Consider the following 18552-nt stretch of genomic DNA (forward strand, 5'->3'; position numbering starts at 1 on the left):
GGGTGAGTGCGAAGTACCGCCCGGTCCTGCAGGAGCTTAGTGTAAGGCGGATAGGTAACTAGGGCCTGTAATTCACTAACCCTGCGAGCTGAAGTAACAGCCAAAAGGAATAACACTTTCCAAGTGAGATATTTCAAGTCACAGGAGTGCAGAGGTTCGAAAGGAGGGAGACGACCAAGAACCAGGTTAAGGTCCCAGGATGGGGCCGGAGGACGCAAGGGTGGCTTTAGATGGAGTAAGCCCTTAAGAAAGCGTGTTACTAGGGGTTGTACTGAAATAGGATTACCCCCAATACCTTTATGGAAGGCGGCTACCGCACTGACATGCATTCTGATAGAAGAGGTTTTAAGACCTGATTCAGAGAGATGCCATAAATAGTCCAAGAATTTGGAGATTGGACAGGAAAGGGGATCAAGGGACTGAGAAGTGCACCATGATGTGTACCTTTTCCATTTGTATGAGTAAGACTTTCTTGTGGAAGGCTTTCGTGAAGCTATCAGGACCCGAGAACGGAATCTGAAAGGTAAATGGTTGAAGGACTAACCTTTCAACATCCATGCCGTCAGGGACAAGGCTTGGAGGTTGGGATGGAGGAGGCATCCGTCGTTTTGAGTGAGCAGATGCGGGTCCTTTCCCAGAGGAATGTGCCTGCGGATGGAGAGATCCTGGAGTATTGGAAACCATACTTGGCGTGGCCAGTAAGGTGCTATCAGGATCATGGTTCCTCCGTCCTGCGAGCTTCACGAGAGTCTTTGACACAAGAGGGAGTGGAGGGAATGCATAGAGCAGACCGGTTGTCCACTTGAGGGACGAATGCATCTCTCGGCCGAGAGTGCTGGCTCCGAATTGAGAGAGCAGTTAATCGTCCACTTTGTGGTTTCTGAGGGGACGCAAAGAGGTCTATGCGGGGAGAACCCCACTTGTGAAAACAGAGAGGTCGCTACCAGAGGATCGAGTGAACACTCGTGTGGTTGGAAGACACGGCTCAGCTGGTCTGCCAATACATTGTCTACTCCCGGCAGGTAAGTGGCCCTGAGGTACATGGAGTGGGAGAGGGCTTCCGCCCAGATCTGCGCAGCTTCCTGACACGAAGGAAGGAGCCTGTGCCTCCCTGCTTGTTTATGTACCAACATGGCCACTTGGTTTTCCGTCTGGATTAAGATTATCTGATGAAATAGATGATCTTGAAAGTTCGGAGCGCATAGCGGATTGCTCGAAGTTCCAGGAAATTGATCTGGTGTTCGGCTTCCTGTTTGGACCATAACCCTTGGGTTTGAAAGTCGTCCACATGGGCTCCCCAACCGATGTGAGAAGCGTTCGGTGGTTAGGATACTTGCGGATCCGGTGGAAGAAAAGGTAAGCCCTGAAGGAGGTTGACCTGAGTCGTCCACCAGGTTAAGGATAGGCGCAGCGCTTGTGGGACTGTGACTATGGAGGACAGAGGCTGAAAAGCTTGAATCCATTGGTGTCGTAGAGGGATCCATTGTGTTACTCTCATGGCTAGTCGGGTCATGGGAGTGACTTGAACCGAGGATGCCATGTGTCCTAGGAGAATAAGGAACTGGCGAGCCGTGGCAGTGTTCTGAGACTGGAGCTGGCGAGCCAGGGATATTAGGGTGTGGACCCCTTTGAAGAGGAAGGTAAGCCTTTTGCCTGTAAGGTGTCCAAGTCTGCTCCAATGAAGGATAAGGTTTGAGACGGGGACCTAAGCAAGATTTCTCGTAATTGACAAGAAACCCTAAGGAAAGGAGTGTTTGAATTGTCAATTTTAGGGAGGATTGAGCTATCTGTTGGGTGGAGGCCCTGATTAGCCAATCGTCCAGGTAGGGGTAGACGTGGACACCTTCCTTCCTTAAGAATGCTGCTACCACTACGAGGCATTGGTAAAGACTCGTGGGGCAGAAGCCAGACCGAAAGGTAGGACACGGTATTGATAATGGTCGTGGCCTACGAGAAACCGCAGATATTTGCGATGGGATTGTGTGATCGCAATGTGGGTATAAGCGTCCTTGAGGTCGAGAGAGCACAGCCAATCCCCTCTTTGTAGCAGAGGGAGCAGCGCGCCTAGGGTTACCATTTTGAACTTCTCTTTTTGAAGGTATTTTGTTGAGGGCTCGAAGGTCCAAAATGGGACGTAGTCCCCTGATTTCTTTGGTATTAGGAAGTATCTGGAATAGAATCCCTTGCCTCGTTGAGAGGAGGAGAACGGGTTTCTATAGCATTTGATTTCAGAAGAAGAGACACTTCCTGTTGTAATTGAGCCAAATGGGTGGATTAGACTCCACGCTTGAAGAGGTGGGAGTCTGCCGGAAGAGTTATGAAGTTGAGGTGGTAACCCTGTGCCATAATTGTTAGCCACCCACTGATCTGAGGTGATCTGCAACCAAGGTTGTAGAAAATGGTACAGTCGACCTCCTACAGGAATGTCTGGAAGAGGTGGTTTGGCATGTGTTTCCCTACAAGGGAGTCAAAGGCCAGCCGCAGGCCCAGGAGGAGGGGCTACAGTAGGCCTTTGTTTCCTAGGCTGACGCGGCTGAGGCCTAGTAGAGGATCGAGCTGGACGAGGCCTGGCCGATGGAGGGTAGTAACGGCGTGGCCGAAAGAACGACTTCTTAGAGTCCTTCTTAAAGTGGTTGTTTGGAGGAAACCTCAGACGGAACAGAAGAAAGTTTGTTTCAACGTTTCGTGGTGATCTTTCAATTCAGCTACTATTTGCTGAATTTGTTCTCCAAACAAAATTGTCCCCTAAGCAGGGTAAATCCGCTAAACGATCCTGGACCTCTGGGCGAAGGTTGGATGACTTTAACCAAGCCCACGTCTGGCCGAGATGGCAGTAGCTGAAACCTTTGTGGAGGCATCGAAGATGTCATAAGCCGTTTGATCTCGTGCTTCCCCCGCTTCAAACCCCTTTGTTAAGAAGGGCTTGAAGCTGTGGCTGGTATTGGTCAGGTAATGTGTCAGCAAAATCTTGCATCTGTTTTAGGATGGCTCTGTTATATTGCGTCATGTAGAGTTGATATGAGGCTATGCGAGAAATCAGCATAGCTCCATGGTACACTTTCCGTCCCACACTGTCCAGGAATTTATTGTCCTTGACCGGTGGAGCGGGAGGAGTGGTGGCTTTAGACGCCTGGCCTTTCTTTGTGCGGGACTCAACCACAACAGAGCGATGATCCAGTTGAGGCTTTTGAAAGCCTGGTGCTGACTGGACGAGGTATGTGGAGTCAGCCTTCTTGTTAACTGGTGATACAGATGAAGGAGATTCCCAGTTTTCTTTAAGAGATCGAGAAACACCTGGTGAATGGGGATGGAAGCGATGATTTTTGGAGCATCCAAAAATTGAAGCAGTTCCATCATCTGGTGTCTGTCATCGGTCTCAGATTGCAGCTGAAAAGGTACAATTTCGGACATCTCCTTTACAAAATTAATAAAGGAGAGATCCTCTGGAGGAGATCTTTTTCTACTCTCTGTAGGAGAAGGCGGTGATGGTAATCTGTGTCAGAAGATGTATCATCACCCCAGGTATCATAGGGATCACTTGGGGGTTGAAGCCCCGATGGACCTGGTTGAGGATCCAAAGGCATCGACGGAAACCTTGGAGGAACCGGCGGTACAATCGGTACTGGGAACGGCATCGAGGGTTTTGGTGCTGCCGATGGAGTCGGTGCCGGTCTTGGAACCGATGGAGCCAAAGGATAAATCGGTGGAGATATTCGAGAAGGCACCGATGGGACCACCCCGGAAGGGGGAATCAGGAATGGTGTTTCTCCCGCCGATGAAAATCCAGTCGGAGACGATGGCGCTGTCGGTGCTACTGGAATCATCGATGGAAGGGCATGTACAAGTGCCTCCATACGTTGTAGTAGCGGTGCCAGCGCTTCCACCAAAGGTTCGGTGGTCGGTTCCTTCCTCGGTGGCGGAGTCGGTGCCGGGGTCGATGCCGGTGGCGGTGCCGGAATCGGTGCCAATGGAGGTTGGAATCTTTGCATCGCTTTCTCGATGGCCTCCTGGACCAGCCGGTCCAGTTCTGCCCGGAGACCAGGTGGTAACAATACCCGGCTCGACGAGAGAGGGAGGCTGAGGCAGAGCCGGAGGGACCACCGTAACCGGTGGGATCACGGCTCCCACACCCCTAGAGGGTGAGGGTTTCCTCGATGCCTGCGAACGAGACGTGGACGGTTGCCAAGTCTGATCGAGGCCCTCTTAGTCGGTGGCTCGGCTTGTTCGGAGGGTCGATGACTGTGGATCCTCGACAGGCCGAGACTTGTGGCCGTCGATGGCGATGCTTGTCCTTCCGGTCTCCTCGCCCATCCGGGGAGGGGACAGGAGTCGACGGCCGAGAAGTCATCGATGGTGGACGGTCACCGGAGGGTTGACGATGGTGGTGCAACTTCGACGGTGCCGGTTCCGATGACGGTCGATGCTATCGATGGCGTTGGGGTGGGTGCAATGGAAGAGGAGCCCCATCTTCTCCATCCTGGCCTTGCGACCCTTAGGTGTCATTAGGGCCACATTTGGTGCAAGTCAGGACATCATGCCCACTACCCAAACACAAAACACAAACTCTATGGGGGTCTGTGATTGACATAGTCCGGGTACAATCCGGGCATCGACGGAACCCCGTCGCCATGGCTTAAGGCCAATTTAGTCGCGGGCTCGGTAATTGCCAACAGGCCTCAAGGGCCAAATTCGACGGTAGTCGAAGAAAAAAGGCAAAAAAACTTACCGGTTCCGCGGAGGTGACAAAAATTTGGTCGAAGGGAGACCCCTGAGGGGCAAATTTTCTTCGGAAAGAAAAATACCGAATTCCTGTCAGGAACGTGGTAGAGAGCTCCTTTCACCGCGTGGCAACTGCTGCGCGGAAAAAAGAAGACTGAAGGGAGACCCCTGCTGCCTGCAGGGTCAGTGCCTTGCTGGGGCATGCCAGTAGGGGCCATTCAAAGTTCTGTTTAAAACTTTGACAGAAGTTTTCCGTGGTGGGCTCCATCCTCGATGTCACCCATTTGTGAGGACAACCATCCTGCTTGTCCTGTGAGAATATATGAATCAATGCAAAGAGAGAGGAGAGAGGAGACTCTCTTTCTAAGGCCTTCATATTACTCAAATATTTATAAGACTATAGGAGGGCCAGGTTTTGGTGGTAGTGTAGTGTTTTGGGCCAGGTTTACATGCAGAGTGTGATGTACGAACAAGCACAGTAGACCTCAGTGAAGATTGACTTTCATTTGGAGAGAGGAAAGTCAGACTAAGATGAGATTACTTCAGTGTTCTCTCTCCCTAGTTGATAGGACCCTGGTGGAGAGTCCATCAAGCTAGGGCGAGAGAACATTGTAGAATCTCATTTTTGTGTGACTTTCTTCACTCCAAATGAAGTCAAATTTTCACTGAGGTCTACTGTGCTGTTCGTACGTCTTACTCTGCATGTAAAACTGGCCTCCAAACCCTACACCACCACCAAAACCTCACCTTGAGTTTACTAACTGGCTCTCCCTTAGCAGTATAAATAGTTGACTACTATGTGTGCCACCCTCTCTCTCTACTCAACTCCACTCTCACTCCCCCCATGCCCAAAAATGAATTTGCAATATTTATCACAAATTGCGTTACAGCCATTTCAGGCATATCGCACAGCTTAAAACCAGGGAAAAAAGGGTGTAGTTATTTTCGGCATTAAAAACATTCGAAAGCATAATGCACGGTGCGATAATGCCCCTCAGTTTGCATTAATCCCAGCCAAAACCCTCCCCAATCCCGCCCCCTTTGAATAAATTTGAAAAATTTGCATTTTCACCGTGATTAACTATCGCATGCCTTATGGCAGGCATTAAAGCCGTAATGCATTTTGATGAATAATCCTGTTTGTTTGTACCTGAGACAATGGAGGATGAAGTGACTTACCCAAGGTCACAAGAGTGGCAGTGGGATTTGAACCATGGCTTCAGTGGGTTCATAGCATGCTGCTCTAACTACCAGGCTACAAAATCATTGGAAGCTTGGGTATGTTAAGCTGCTACTGATTGTGGTAATCTTTATATTTTGGCAGTTTCATGTTCCCCTGAGGCAGACACGTGAAAGCCAAAACAGAGGAAATGTCGGGGTTTCTTTAGAAACAGTTTATGGATGCTTCTCAGACTTACTACAGTCGTTTTCAAGATCAGTGAATTTTGTGGAATTCAATATTAAGTATAGTAATAATAAAATAGTAAGTAGGAAGAAGAAGACTGTGGATGATTATACATCTTGAAGCATGGTACGACTACTGTCTAAAAGCCCACTACAAGCAAAAGACTGCAGATTAGCTCTTTGCAACATTTACACACCGACACAATCCCCTTATTTAGAAAGTTTAACTTGATTTCCTCAAAGAACATTAATTATACACCTATACTGCATGTATTTCTTGTTTTCATTAGGTAGAAATACCCATTCTGTATTGTTATTTCTTTAAGTTTCTCCATAAGATGACCAACGGGTTCCATATTTTAAGGAATGGCTGCTCCCATTCTTTTTTTATTCCAATGCATTTATGAACTTGTAGTTCCAATTTACATACAATGGAGTGAAACCAGTGTTGAATTTATATTTAAATTCATATATAGTATCGTGGCCTTAGGCTTCTCCAACTTCAATATCTATATATATATATACACACATTTATTTTTTACATTTCTTTTGAAGGGGCTGCTGAGGCAGAATGAAAAAAATTTAGAACAAGGTGGAACAAGCAAAGCTCAAGGCCTCAAGTAGAAAAATTTCAGAGAAAATGGACATCTATGTGGTAGCTCAGATAAAGAAAGACTAAGGGGCTCAACTTGGCAGTGCGTATGCAAAAGAACTCCCGCTCATGCACAGTAAAGCTTTACTAAGCTTTCAGATATGGGTCCTTGTCGACACCATTGAATGATGTCACTCATATGTAATGGTTAATTCGTAAAAACATAGAAATGACAGCAGAAAAGGACCAATGACCCATTCAGTCTGCCCAGAAAGCTTCCCATGGCAGTATCTGTCGCGTCGTGCAGGTTACCCCCCATGTATCAGTCAGTTTTGCTTGGCTGCTTTGCTTATGAACTTGGCCGTAGAAGCAGTTCTGGTTTTTTTTTTTTTTGTAATTTATATTTTATTAGGATTTTCAACAAATTTTTTTTTTACATTTGCAAAAAAATCAAGAAATAATCTTTTACACTAGAAACAATAAAGAATAAGAAATCATAATACATTCTGTGTATCCGAGTATTAGTCCCCAATACTGGGAGGAAAATTCAAAACAAACAATTTATTATTATTTAACAAACTTAGTAGTACCCTACTAAAAAGAGACATTTATTTATTCTATAGCAGTTATCTTACCTCTAACCTCTGTTCTTTATCAGTCAGGAATATCTCAAGGTGTGAGGGATCTTGGAACAATAAATTTATTCTTTTGCAAAATAACTAAACACTTACAAGGAAAACGCAAATAAAAGTTGCCCCCAGAGCAAGAACCCTTGATTTTAGTTCCCAAAAATTGTTCCGACGTAGCTGAGTACTACGAGCTACGTCTGGAAATATTTGGACCTTATAACCACAATATAACACATCCTTATTCTTAAAAAATTTTTGTAATATAATATTTTTATCTTGTTCTCTACAAAAGAAACTAATAATGTTGCTCTTGTGGGTATCTCATCAATTGATGCCTCTAAAAATGAGGTCAAATTTGGTGAGTCCTGTTGTACTATATCCATTTCATTCATCCCTCCCTGAGGTTGTATCCTAGACTTAGGTATATAGTATATCTTTGAAATACTCTTTTCATCTATTGAAGATATACAAAGTATTTCAACCAATTATTTCTTCAATAGTTCTAGGGAGGATAACAATCTAGTTACTGGGAAGTTAATAAATCTTAAGTTTTTAACACGATTTTCATTTTCTAACATTTCCAAATGATGGTGTATTATTACACTATCTTTAACAAAAGAATTGTTTTACTGCTTGAAATGCTGCTACTTGATTTTTATTACCTTATTGTTTTCATCGATTTGATTTAATCTACTCTCGTGTTTTTCAAGCTTACTATTAATCTGTAATACATCTTGCTTAATTGTTCATATGAATTAGCTAACGTTTTTCTAACATCAACTAAAACTTTCCATATATCACTCAATGTAACACTCTGAGGATCTATCAGTTCTACATTCACATTTCTATCTGGTAACAATTCTTGTGTAACCCTTCCCTTACCACTATCTTGTGACTTCCCCCATTCCACAGCAACACTGTTACTGGGTTGCTCAGGATTTCTGAGCTCCCAGTCCCTGGTACCGTGGTTTGTTGAATAACTGCTCCTGGGCTGGACTGCCGGGGAACCCGAAGAAAAGGAAATATCTGGTATAGGATGTCTTTCCAACTGTGGCAAATCGTCGAACCACATTGGGAGTCCATAGGCCCTCTGCTTGCTGAAACTGCCGGTGATGATGTTAACATCTTTGTTTTCCTTTTCCTACCCATAAAATTAACAATGGGAGGAAAAGAATTCAGCGAATTACCAGGAAAATTTTTGAAGAAAAAAAAAATTTAGAGGGGTGCGCCCCTTTGGCGCGCGGCTTCGGCTGCGCGCCGGCGGCTGCGCGCCGCAGCTCCTCCGAATTTATTGGTAGGCACAGTCGCTGCTGGATGACGTCAGCAGGGTAAGCAGAAGATGATGTTTCCAGCTCACCGGGTGTCCGAAATTGCTCGGTTGCCCCGTCGCTGTCCTCCTGCCCTCCTCTCCCGAAGAGAGGTTCGTCTCACCAGGTTCATAGAAACATAGAAACATAGAAATGACGGCAGAAGAAGACCAAACGGCCCATCCAGTCTGCCCAGCAAGCTTCACACACTTTTTTCTCTCATACTTATCTGTTTCTCTTAGCTCTTGGTTCTATTTCCCTTCCACCACCCACCATAATGTAGAAAGCAGTGATGGAGCTGCATCCAAGTGAAATATCTAGCTTATTAGTTAGGGGTAGTAGGGGTAGTAACCGCCGCAATAAGCAAGCTACACCCATGCTTGTTTTACTCAGACTATGTTATACAGCCCTTATTGGTTGTTTTTCTTCTCCCCTGCCGTTGAAGCAGGGAGCTATGCTGGATATGCTTGAAGATCCGTTTATTCTTCTCCATGCTGTTGAAGCAGAGAGCCATGCTGGATATGCATCGAAAGTGAAGTATCAGGCACATTTGTTTTGGGGTAGTAACCGCCGTAACCAAGCCAGCTACTCCCCGCTTTGTGAGTGTGAACCCTTTTTTCTTCTCCCTGCCGTTTGAAGCAGAGAGCTCTGCTGGATGTGTGTAGTATCAGTTTTTTCTTCTCCCCTGCCGTTGAAGCAGAGAACTATGCTGTATATGCATAGAAATTGAAGTAACAGGCTTATTGGTATGGGGTAGTAACCGCCGTAACAAGCCAGCTACTCCCCCTTTGTGAGTGCAGATCCTTTATTCCACATTTCCTCTTGCTGTTGAAGCTAGAACGATGTTGGAAGTCACAGGTAAGCCTGTGTACATTTATTGAATAAGGGTATTGTCTCCAGGCAGTAGCCATCAATTCTGGCGAGTCACCCACTCTTCATTGGCGGCCCTCTTGACTTTATGGATCCACAGTGTTTATCCCACGCCCCCTTGAAGTCCTTCACAGTTCTGGTCTTCACCACATCCTCCGGAAGGCATTCCAGGCATCCACCACCCTCTCCGTGAAGAAAATACTTCCTAACATTGGTTCTGAATCTTCCTCCCTGGAGCTTCAAATCGTGACCCCTGGTTCTGCTGATTTTTTTTCCTACGGAAAGGTTTGTCGTCTTTGGATCATTAAAACCTTTCAAGTATCTGAAAGTCGTATCATATTGCCTCTGCTCCTCCTCTCCTCCCGGGTGTACATATTTAGATTCTTCAATCTCTCCTCGTACGTCATCCGCTGAAGATCCTCCACCTTCCTGGTCGCCCTTCTCTGTACCGCTTCCATCTTGTCTTTGTCTTTTTGTAGATACGGTCTCCAGAACTGAACACAGTACTCCAGGTGAGGCCTCACCAAGGACCTGTACAAGGGAATAATTCACTTCCCTTTTCTTATCGATATTCCTCTCTCTATGCAGCCCAGCATTTCTTCTGGCTTTGCTATCGCCTTGTCGCATTGTTTTGCAGACTTCATATCATTAGACACTATCACCCCAAGGTCCCTCTCCTGCTCCGTGCACATCAGCCTTTCCCCCCCCATCGAATACAGTTCATTCGGGTTGTCCACTCCCCCATATGCATTGTCTTTGCACTTCTTGGCATTGAATCTCAGTGCCCAATCTTCGACCACTCTTCCAGTTTCCTTAGATCCCGTCTCATTCTCTCCACTCCTTCCGGCGTGTCCACTCTGTTGCAGATCTTAGTGTCATCGCGAAAAGACAAACCTTGCTTCTATTCCCGTCCGCAATGTCGCTCACAAAGATATGAACAGGACCAGTCCCAACACCGATTCTTGCGGTACACCACTTAAAACCGCTCTCTCTTCAGAGAAGGTTCCATTTACCATCACACATTGTCTTCTGTCCGTCAACCAATTTGCAATCCAGGTCACCACCTCGGCACTCACTCCCAAGCTTCTCATTTTATTCACCAGTCTCCTGTGCGGAACCGTGTCAAAGCTTTGCTGAACTCCAAGTATATGATATCGAGCGCTCTTCCTCGATCCAATTCCTTGGTTACCCAGTCAAAAAAAGTCAATCAGATTTGTCTGACAGGATCTTCCCCTGGTGAACCATGTTGCCTCTGGTCCATCAATTTCTCCGGACTGTAGATAGTTCACTCTTCTCTCTTTCAGCAGTGACTCCATTACTACTTTTCCCACCACCGAAGTGAGGCTGACTGGTCTGTAGTTGCCAGCCTCCTCCCTGTTCCCACTCTTGTGAAGCGGGGACCACCACCGCTCTTCTCCAATCACTCGGGCACCACTCCCGTTCTAGGGATCATGAACAGGTCACAACAGCAGAGGCTGCCAGAACATCTCTGAGCTCCCTCAATATCCTTGGAATGAATCCCATCAGGCCCCAAGGCTTTGTCCACTTTCAGGTTCTTTAGCTCTTCCCACACATTTTCTACTGTAAAAGGATTTTCATCTATTCCACTTCCCACCAGTTTTTTGTTGTGTAGAGATGGTCCTTCTCCAGGGTCTTCTTTAGTGAACACAGAGCTGAAGTATTCGTTTAATATTTCTGCCATTTCTTCGTCTCCCTCCACACATTGATCATTACCACCTTTCAATTTCACTATACCACTTTGGATCTTTCTCTTTTCGCTGATGTATCTGAAAAATGTTTTGTCACCATTTTTTATCTCCTTGGCAATCCTCTCTTCCGCTTGACTTTTTGCCAACTTGATTAATTTCTTTGTCTCCCTCAGTTGATACAAATATTCTTCTTTGTGTTCCTCCCTTTGGGATCTTTTATATGTCTTGAATGCTGTTCTTTTAGCTTTAATTTTGTCAGCCACCTCCTTTGAGAACCAGATAGGTTTCAATTTTCTTTTGCTTTTCTTTACATTTCTAACATATAGAGCAGTTGCCTTGGTGATTGCTCCTTTTAGATTGGTCCACTGCTGATCCACATCTCTCTCGTTCTCCCATCCTTTAAGTTCTTCCTCCAGGTACTTCCCCACTTCCTCAAAGTCTGTGTTTTTGAACTGTAAAAACTCGGGTCTTTGTGGTTCTTTTCCCTATTCTTTTAGTGATATTAAACAATACCGTTTGATGATCACTGCTGCTGAGGTGGGCACCCACCTGGACATCTGAGACATTATCTGCATTAGTGAGCACTAAGTCGAGTATAGCTCCTTCTCTGGTGGGGTTCCAACACCATTTGTTTGAACAAAGATACTTGCATGGCATCCACTATCGCTCTGCTATTTTAGTTTCTGCAGATGGGATTTTCCAGTCTACATCTGGCATATTAAAGTCACTCACGATCACCACTTCTCCCTTCTTACCTATCTTATGGATGTCTTCAAACCAGGTCTCTGTCCAGCTCTTCCTTTTGGTTTGGAGGCCTGTAAACCACTCCAATATAAATGGACGCTCCGTCATCTTTTTTTAGGTCGAGCCATAGAGCTTCTTCCTTACCCCAACTTTCCTTGTAGCCTCAGATGCTTGGATGTTGTTTCTGACATAAAGAGCCAACACCTCCCCCTTTTTCTATCCTCTCTGTCCTTCCTTAACAAGTTATAGCCTGGTATTGTTGTATCCCAACCATGAGATTCTGTGAACCATGTCTCTGTGATAGCAACAATGTCCAATTCTGCCTCAGCCATTAGGGCCTGCAGATCTGGGATTTTATTTCCCCAAACTATGAGCATTTGTGGTCATAGCCTTCCAGGTACTCTCTTTAAGGTTATGCTTTTCCTGGACTCCTTATAAGATATTAGTTGAGATTTACTATTCACTTCACTCACTCTTTTTGTAGTTGTGCCACTGTTGACAGAGTTATTCATCTGAATTAGATTTTTCTTTTGGTTATGGATCTTGAAATACTGCATGCATTGTGTTTTTCTCTCATTTCTGGTAACACTTCAATGTTTTTCTCAAAAACTTCTTCAGTTTTTAATATAGAGATGGCTTGTTCTTTTTGCATTTGGTACATTGTGTGTCTCCTCATCACAGGTCTAATTCTACCTGAGCCCACTGTATTCCTGGATTTTAAAGAACTTAATTGACCTGTTTGAGTGGGGGGGTGTACCTGTTGGCTGCCCATCTGTCAAGAATGGGTGACTGTGGGTCTACCTGAGCCTAATGAATCTCTTCTTGACTCCTGGTTTTTTTTGTGATATTGGGAATTATGTTCTGAGTAATGCAATGTGGGTGTATTACTTTTAATTGAAGCTAATTGATCTTTAATCTCAGTCAGCTCCTTTTTCAAGGAAGAGAGTTGTGCACAAATTGGGCAAGCTCTAAGTGTCCAAGATGCTTTCCTCAGAAATAAAGGCTCCACAGCAGTTACATTGGATAGTCCTCATCATGGTAATTTGTGAATTGTATTTTCTTGACTTTTACCAATGCACTAATTTATCTCGCTGCCAATGGTACGTTAGGCAGTCTTTATTAGAAAACAAGCCCCAGGGGTTGGGTGGGTAGAGGGGCAGGGTGGAGGGGAGTCAAACAGTTAGCCTGGGACAAGCTGGGTAAGCAGGGCACTTCTGGACGGCTCCTTGCTTTTTGGTCAATTGTTTTAAAAAAACAGTCTTTATGCCCCAATTTTTTGTTTGAATAACTTATTTATGCCAGCTAATTCCAAAACAGAGAGACTTAAACAGTTTACAAGCTGGAGAGCGATTTGGTTTGGGGGGGGTGGGGTTTTTTTTTTTTTTTCTTTTTTCAACTTATGCAGCAGACAGCAAAATTAACTTCCTCCGGGTTCGTGCCGCAGCTCCTCCGAATTTATTGGTAGGCACAGTCACTGCTGGATGACGTCAGCAGGGTAAGCAGAAGATGATGTTTCCAGCTCCCTGGGCGTCCAAATTGCTCGGTTACCCCGTCGCTGTCCTCCTGCCCTCCTCTCCCGAAGAGAGGTTCGTCTCACCAGGTTCCTCCGGGTACGCGCCGCAGCTCCTCCGAATTTATTGGTAGGCACAGTCGCTGCTGGATGACGTCAGCAGGGTAAGCAGAAGATGATGTTTCCAGCTCCCTGGGCGTCCAAATTGCTCGGTTACCCCGTCGCTGTCCTCCTGCCCTCCTCTCCCGAAGAGAGGTTCGTCTCACCAGGTTCCTCCGAAGCAGTTCTGTTTTTACTTAATGTCTGCGCATCAGTATTCCATTCTATAAAAAAGTCATGGCTTGTATTGGTGGTCTCTGAATCCAAATATCTTTTCCTTTCTCCTCCCCCCCCCCAACTTTGAAGCAGAAAGCAATGTTGCAGGCATCAAAAGCATCCAGGCTTATTGGTTAAGGATATTAATTCCATGATTTCTGTTAAGGAAATAATACTTTGTGTTTCATTTTTTGACACTTCAAAGCAGATTTCATATAGATATTTCCTTATCCTCGGATGGCTTATAACTAAAGGTTGTACCTAAGGTAATAGAGAGTAATGTGATTTACCCAAATACACAAAGAGATTTGAGCCCTGGTTTTCCCAGATTGTAGGCCATTGATCTAACCACTAGACTACTCCTCCACTCATACCTGCTTGTCAATGGAGAAAACTATTTCAAGTTAAAATATCCAAAGAATCATGCCATAATAATGAAATCAATAGCAGTATTATACTACTAGCTGAATTTCAAACCTTGAGAAATCTAGTGAGACTTACCCTGAGATGTCTGAGTAGATTGCCGTATCCACAAAGTATGTTGGCAACAGATGAGAAATGAGAAGCAAAATGGCTTTGCAGCTCTCACCCTGAGCAAACCACAGATCAAGCACAGCAGGTACAGCTGCCCAATATGTACCCAGGAATGGAACTGCTCCAAGGATTGCTGCCAAGGCTAGCATGACAATTTGGGAGTACAAGAGAAAGAAGGAAAAAAGAGTAAATAAATAGAACTTTCTAATACATAGCCAAAGGACGTACTGATCTACACATCCTTCTGTTAATAACCTTCAAAGCAAAAAGAATACTTTACCATTCAGTAAATACAGTATGTGGTGCAAAGCAAAGGATCTTAACAGTTCCACTAATATGTTTTGTCTACCACAGAAATTATTTGTGCAACAGTTAATTACAGCATACTATATTCTTCCTTAAAGTACCAGATTCTGACCTCTGGTAGCACCTCATATGATGTATGACATAGTGCATTCAAATGAACAAACATAATCCTTTAGCACCTGAATTATACCCCAACAAATAGCATCACCATTCTATACAGTACCAAAGTGTCAGCAAAAAAGCATGTTCAATTACAGAACTTGCATTTCATTGCAAACAGAACAGGAGTATTATCCACTCTTATAAACAAGGGAAGCAGTTTAGCACAGAGCCTTTTAATGTATTCCAGATTTATTTTTCAAAGTGACTTAACAGCTGTGCAGCAGTGCTGCTGTATGGGAGATTATCAGTTCAGTTTCTGAGCTCTATTCTGTTTATCTAACCATTCCAGGTTGGGGATGGCACAGATGTGACCAGGGCCGGTGCAAGGGTATTGGGCGCCCTAGGCAACCCTTGTGCTGCCGTGCCCCCCCCCCCCCCCACCTGTTTCAGCGCCGACTGTGGGCTTCTCAGGGCTGCTCGCGGCCCTGAGAAGCACACAGTCTCTATTTCTGTTTGCCGCAAGCCTTGACCTTTAAGGCCCTGCAGGGGGTGGGCCAAGATTATCTTAAGAAGGCAGTAGCTAGGTAAACTCCTAAAAGACCCTTCTGGTCTCAGAATTCTGCATTTTTAGTGGTTCCTAGTGTTGCTAAGGTGAGGCCGCAGGAGTCGAGAAATAGGACTTTTAGTCTAGCCCTTTGTCAGTGGGCTACAGGATTTTTATGCTTTTAGCAAACAGGTAAAGGCTTATTTGTATTGTGAGGTCTTTCAGTGACACCCTGCCCTCCCCCCAATCCAATAAAATACAAACTATGAAATTTAATTATTTGATGAAGATGGGGAAAGGCAGTAGAGAGTGGGTTATAATAAACTTACATAGATCTATATTTAGCCACTATTCGACTCCCTAAATTAGCAGGAAAAATGTATCCACCTAACTTGGCTGAGATATTCAGCTGTGCAGCTGAATATAGCAAATGTTAGTTACCCTTACCTGTAACAGGTGTTCTCACAGGACAGCAGGATGTTAGGCCTCACATATGGGTGATATCACAGGATAGAGCCCAATCACGGAACACTTTTGTCAAAGTTTCTAGAACTTTGACTGGCACCTACTGGGCATGCCCAGCACGGCACTAAACATACAGCCAGCAGGGGTCCCCCTTCAGTCTTATTTAAAGCTACAGAAGTGCCGAAAAATAAAATAAGAAAACGTAATGAACCCAACACTGCGGGGCGGCGGGCGAGTTTCGTGAGGACTAACATCCTGTTGTCCTGTGAGAACACCTGTTACAGGTAAGCAACATTTGTTTTCTCACAGGACAAGCAGGACAGTACTCCTCACATATGGGTGAGTACCGAGCTGAGGATGTCCAAGAAATGCACCAAATGTACCCAAGATGTGCAATAAGCACAAGGACTGGGGTGGAATTTGGTAGAGGGCATCCTTAACCCTAATGAGCAGGCGGAAGGGTGATGGTACATCAAGTTGTAAAAAGGTTGCACAAAACAGACTGGCCGAAGCTGGAATCTTGTCTTCCGGCCTTGTCTAAGCAATAACGGGCTGTAAAGGTATGGAGAAAACTCCAGGAGCAGCCCTGCAAATGTCAGGAAGTGGCACCGAGCGTAGGTGCGCTACTGAAGTCGCCAGGGCCCTCACAGACTGTGCTTTAACACTGTCTTGAAGCGGAATGCCTGCTTGCTGATAGCAAAAGGATATGCAGTCCGCTAACCAGGAGGAGAGAGTCTGCCCCAATTTGATGGAATGGAAAGAGACAACTGAGTGCTTTTCCTGTGGGCAGCTGTACGGTCTAGGTAGAAGGCTAGAGCCCGTTTGCAGTCAAGGATATGCAGAGCCTGTTCTCCTGGATTGGAGAGGGGCCTGGGAAAGAAGGTAGATAGTATATTTTATTTATTTATTTATTTAGAATTTTTATATACCGATATTCATGAAACATATCACATCGGTTCACATTTAACAGGGGAGATAATACATTTAACTGAGAGTTAAGAAAAATACAGTTACATTTAAACAAGGGATATAGTATAACTGGGGAGTGTAAGAAGAATAAAGGTTAGAATGAAATAGGAGCGGTTATGTTAAGAGGGAGAGAAAAAGGAGTAACTATATTACAGTAGCTTGTATTTTTTTCTTTATGGGGGGGTGGGTAAGAGGGAATAAGGGGGAAGGGGATATAGCTGGGGGGAGGGCTAGATGTCACGGGTATGCTTGTTTGAACAGCCAGGTTTTTAGGGTTTTTTTTTTAAGGTTGCTAGAAAGTGTTCCTGGCGAAGTTCAACCAGCATTGAGTTCCAGATTGTTGGTCCAGCTAGGGAGAGGGCACGAGCTTTGGTGGATCTGAGTTGGGAGGGTTTGTGTGCGGCAGTAGTTAAGGATCCTTTGTAAGTGGATCTAGTGGGTCTGTTAGAGTTGTGAAATTGGAGGGAGTCGTTAAGCCAGTGAATATTTTGGTTGTGCAGGGATTTATGGATGATTGAAAGGCTCTTGTAGAGGATTCTGGATGGTATCGGGAGCCAATGGAGGGCTTTAAGGATAGGGGTGATGTGGTCTGATCTGCGTGAATTTGTTAGAATTCTAGCTGCTGCATTTTGCAGCATTTGGAGAGGTTTGGTTGACACTGCTGGAAGGCCTAGGAGAAGAGAGTTGCAGTAGTCAATCTTAGTAAAGAGGGTGGATTGAAGGACAGTCCGGAAATCATTGTGATGGAGTAATGGTCTTAGTTTCTTTAGAACCTGCAGTTTGTAAAGACCGTCTTTGGTTGTGTTTATGTGTTTTTGTAGACTAAGATGGTTATCGAGAATGACGCCTAAATCTGACATGTTGGGAGAAAGAGAAAGGGTGTACTGTGGGTGGGGTGTTGAGGTGAGCCGGTGAGATGAAAAGGAACTCTGTTTTTGATGTGTTTAAGGATAGCTTAAGGTTGGTGAGGAGGGAGTTGATTGATAAGAGGCAATTGTGCCAAGTTTTGAGGGCGTTAGGCACTGAATCAGTAACAGGGATGAGTATCTGTACATCATCAGCGTAGATAAAGTGGATAAGGCCAAGGTCAGCAAATAATAGGCATAAGGGTAAAAGGTAAATATTGAAGAGGGTAGGGGAGAGGGATGATCCTTGAGGAACGCCATGTGTTAGTTTGATGGAGTTCGATTCATGGTTACCGATTTTAACTTTGTAACTGCGATTGTGTAAGAAGGATGTAAACCAGTTCAGGGCTGTTCCTGATATGCCTATGTCTGCAAGGCGATCGATTAGGATGTTGTGACTGACCGTGTCAAACGCAGAGGAGATGTCCAGCATGGCGAGGATAAATGAATGGCCTTTGTCTAGGCCTTTAAGGAGGGTATCAGATAGGGATAGTAAGAGGGTTTCTGTATTGAAGAATTTCCGGAAACCAAACTGAGATGAGTATAGAAGGTTATGGTTTTCAAAGTGATCTATAAGCTGCAGGTTGACTACTCTTTCCATGAGTTTGGCCAGAAGTGGGAGGTTAGATATAGGTCTGAAATTGGCCGGATTAGAGATGTCTAGGTTCGGCTTCTTTAAGATTGGTTTAAGGGTGGCTTGTTTTAGAGCTGTGGGGACCTGTCCCAGGGTGAGGGAACAATTAATAATATCTGAAATGGGTTTGGCTATGATATCAGGGATGGAAAGGAGTAATTTTGTAGGGATGAAGTCCTCAGGGTGGGTAGAGGGTTTCATTTTCTTTATTTGTATTGATATCTCAGAACTGGAGGTGGTTTCGAGTGAGTCTAAGGAGATGCTTGAATTTTTGCGTGTGGTGTTAGGCAAGGG

At 45.0% G+C, this 18552-nt stretch overlaps 1 protein-coding gene across 1 annotated transcript in view; it reads right to left on the minus strand.

Moving 5' to 3' along the window:
* Positions 1 to 18552, minus strand: part of TMEM245 (transmembrane protein 245) — a 442721-nt gene that overhangs the window by 29715 nt on the left and 394454 nt on the right. Inside the window, 1 exon segment of the mRNA XM_029589853.1 lies at positions 14301 to 14475. Within this exon segment, the coding sequence (XP_029445713.1) occupies positions 14301 to 14475 (175 nt within the window).

This window comes from Rhinatrema bivittatum, chromosome 2, assembly GCF_901001135.1.
Source record: "Rhinatrema bivittatum chromosome 2, aRhiBiv1.1, whole genome shotgun sequence".
In the NCBI taxonomy this organism is placed as follows: domain Eukaryota; kingdom Metazoa; phylum Chordata; class Amphibia; order Gymnophiona; family Rhinatrematidae; genus Rhinatrema; species Rhinatrema bivittatum.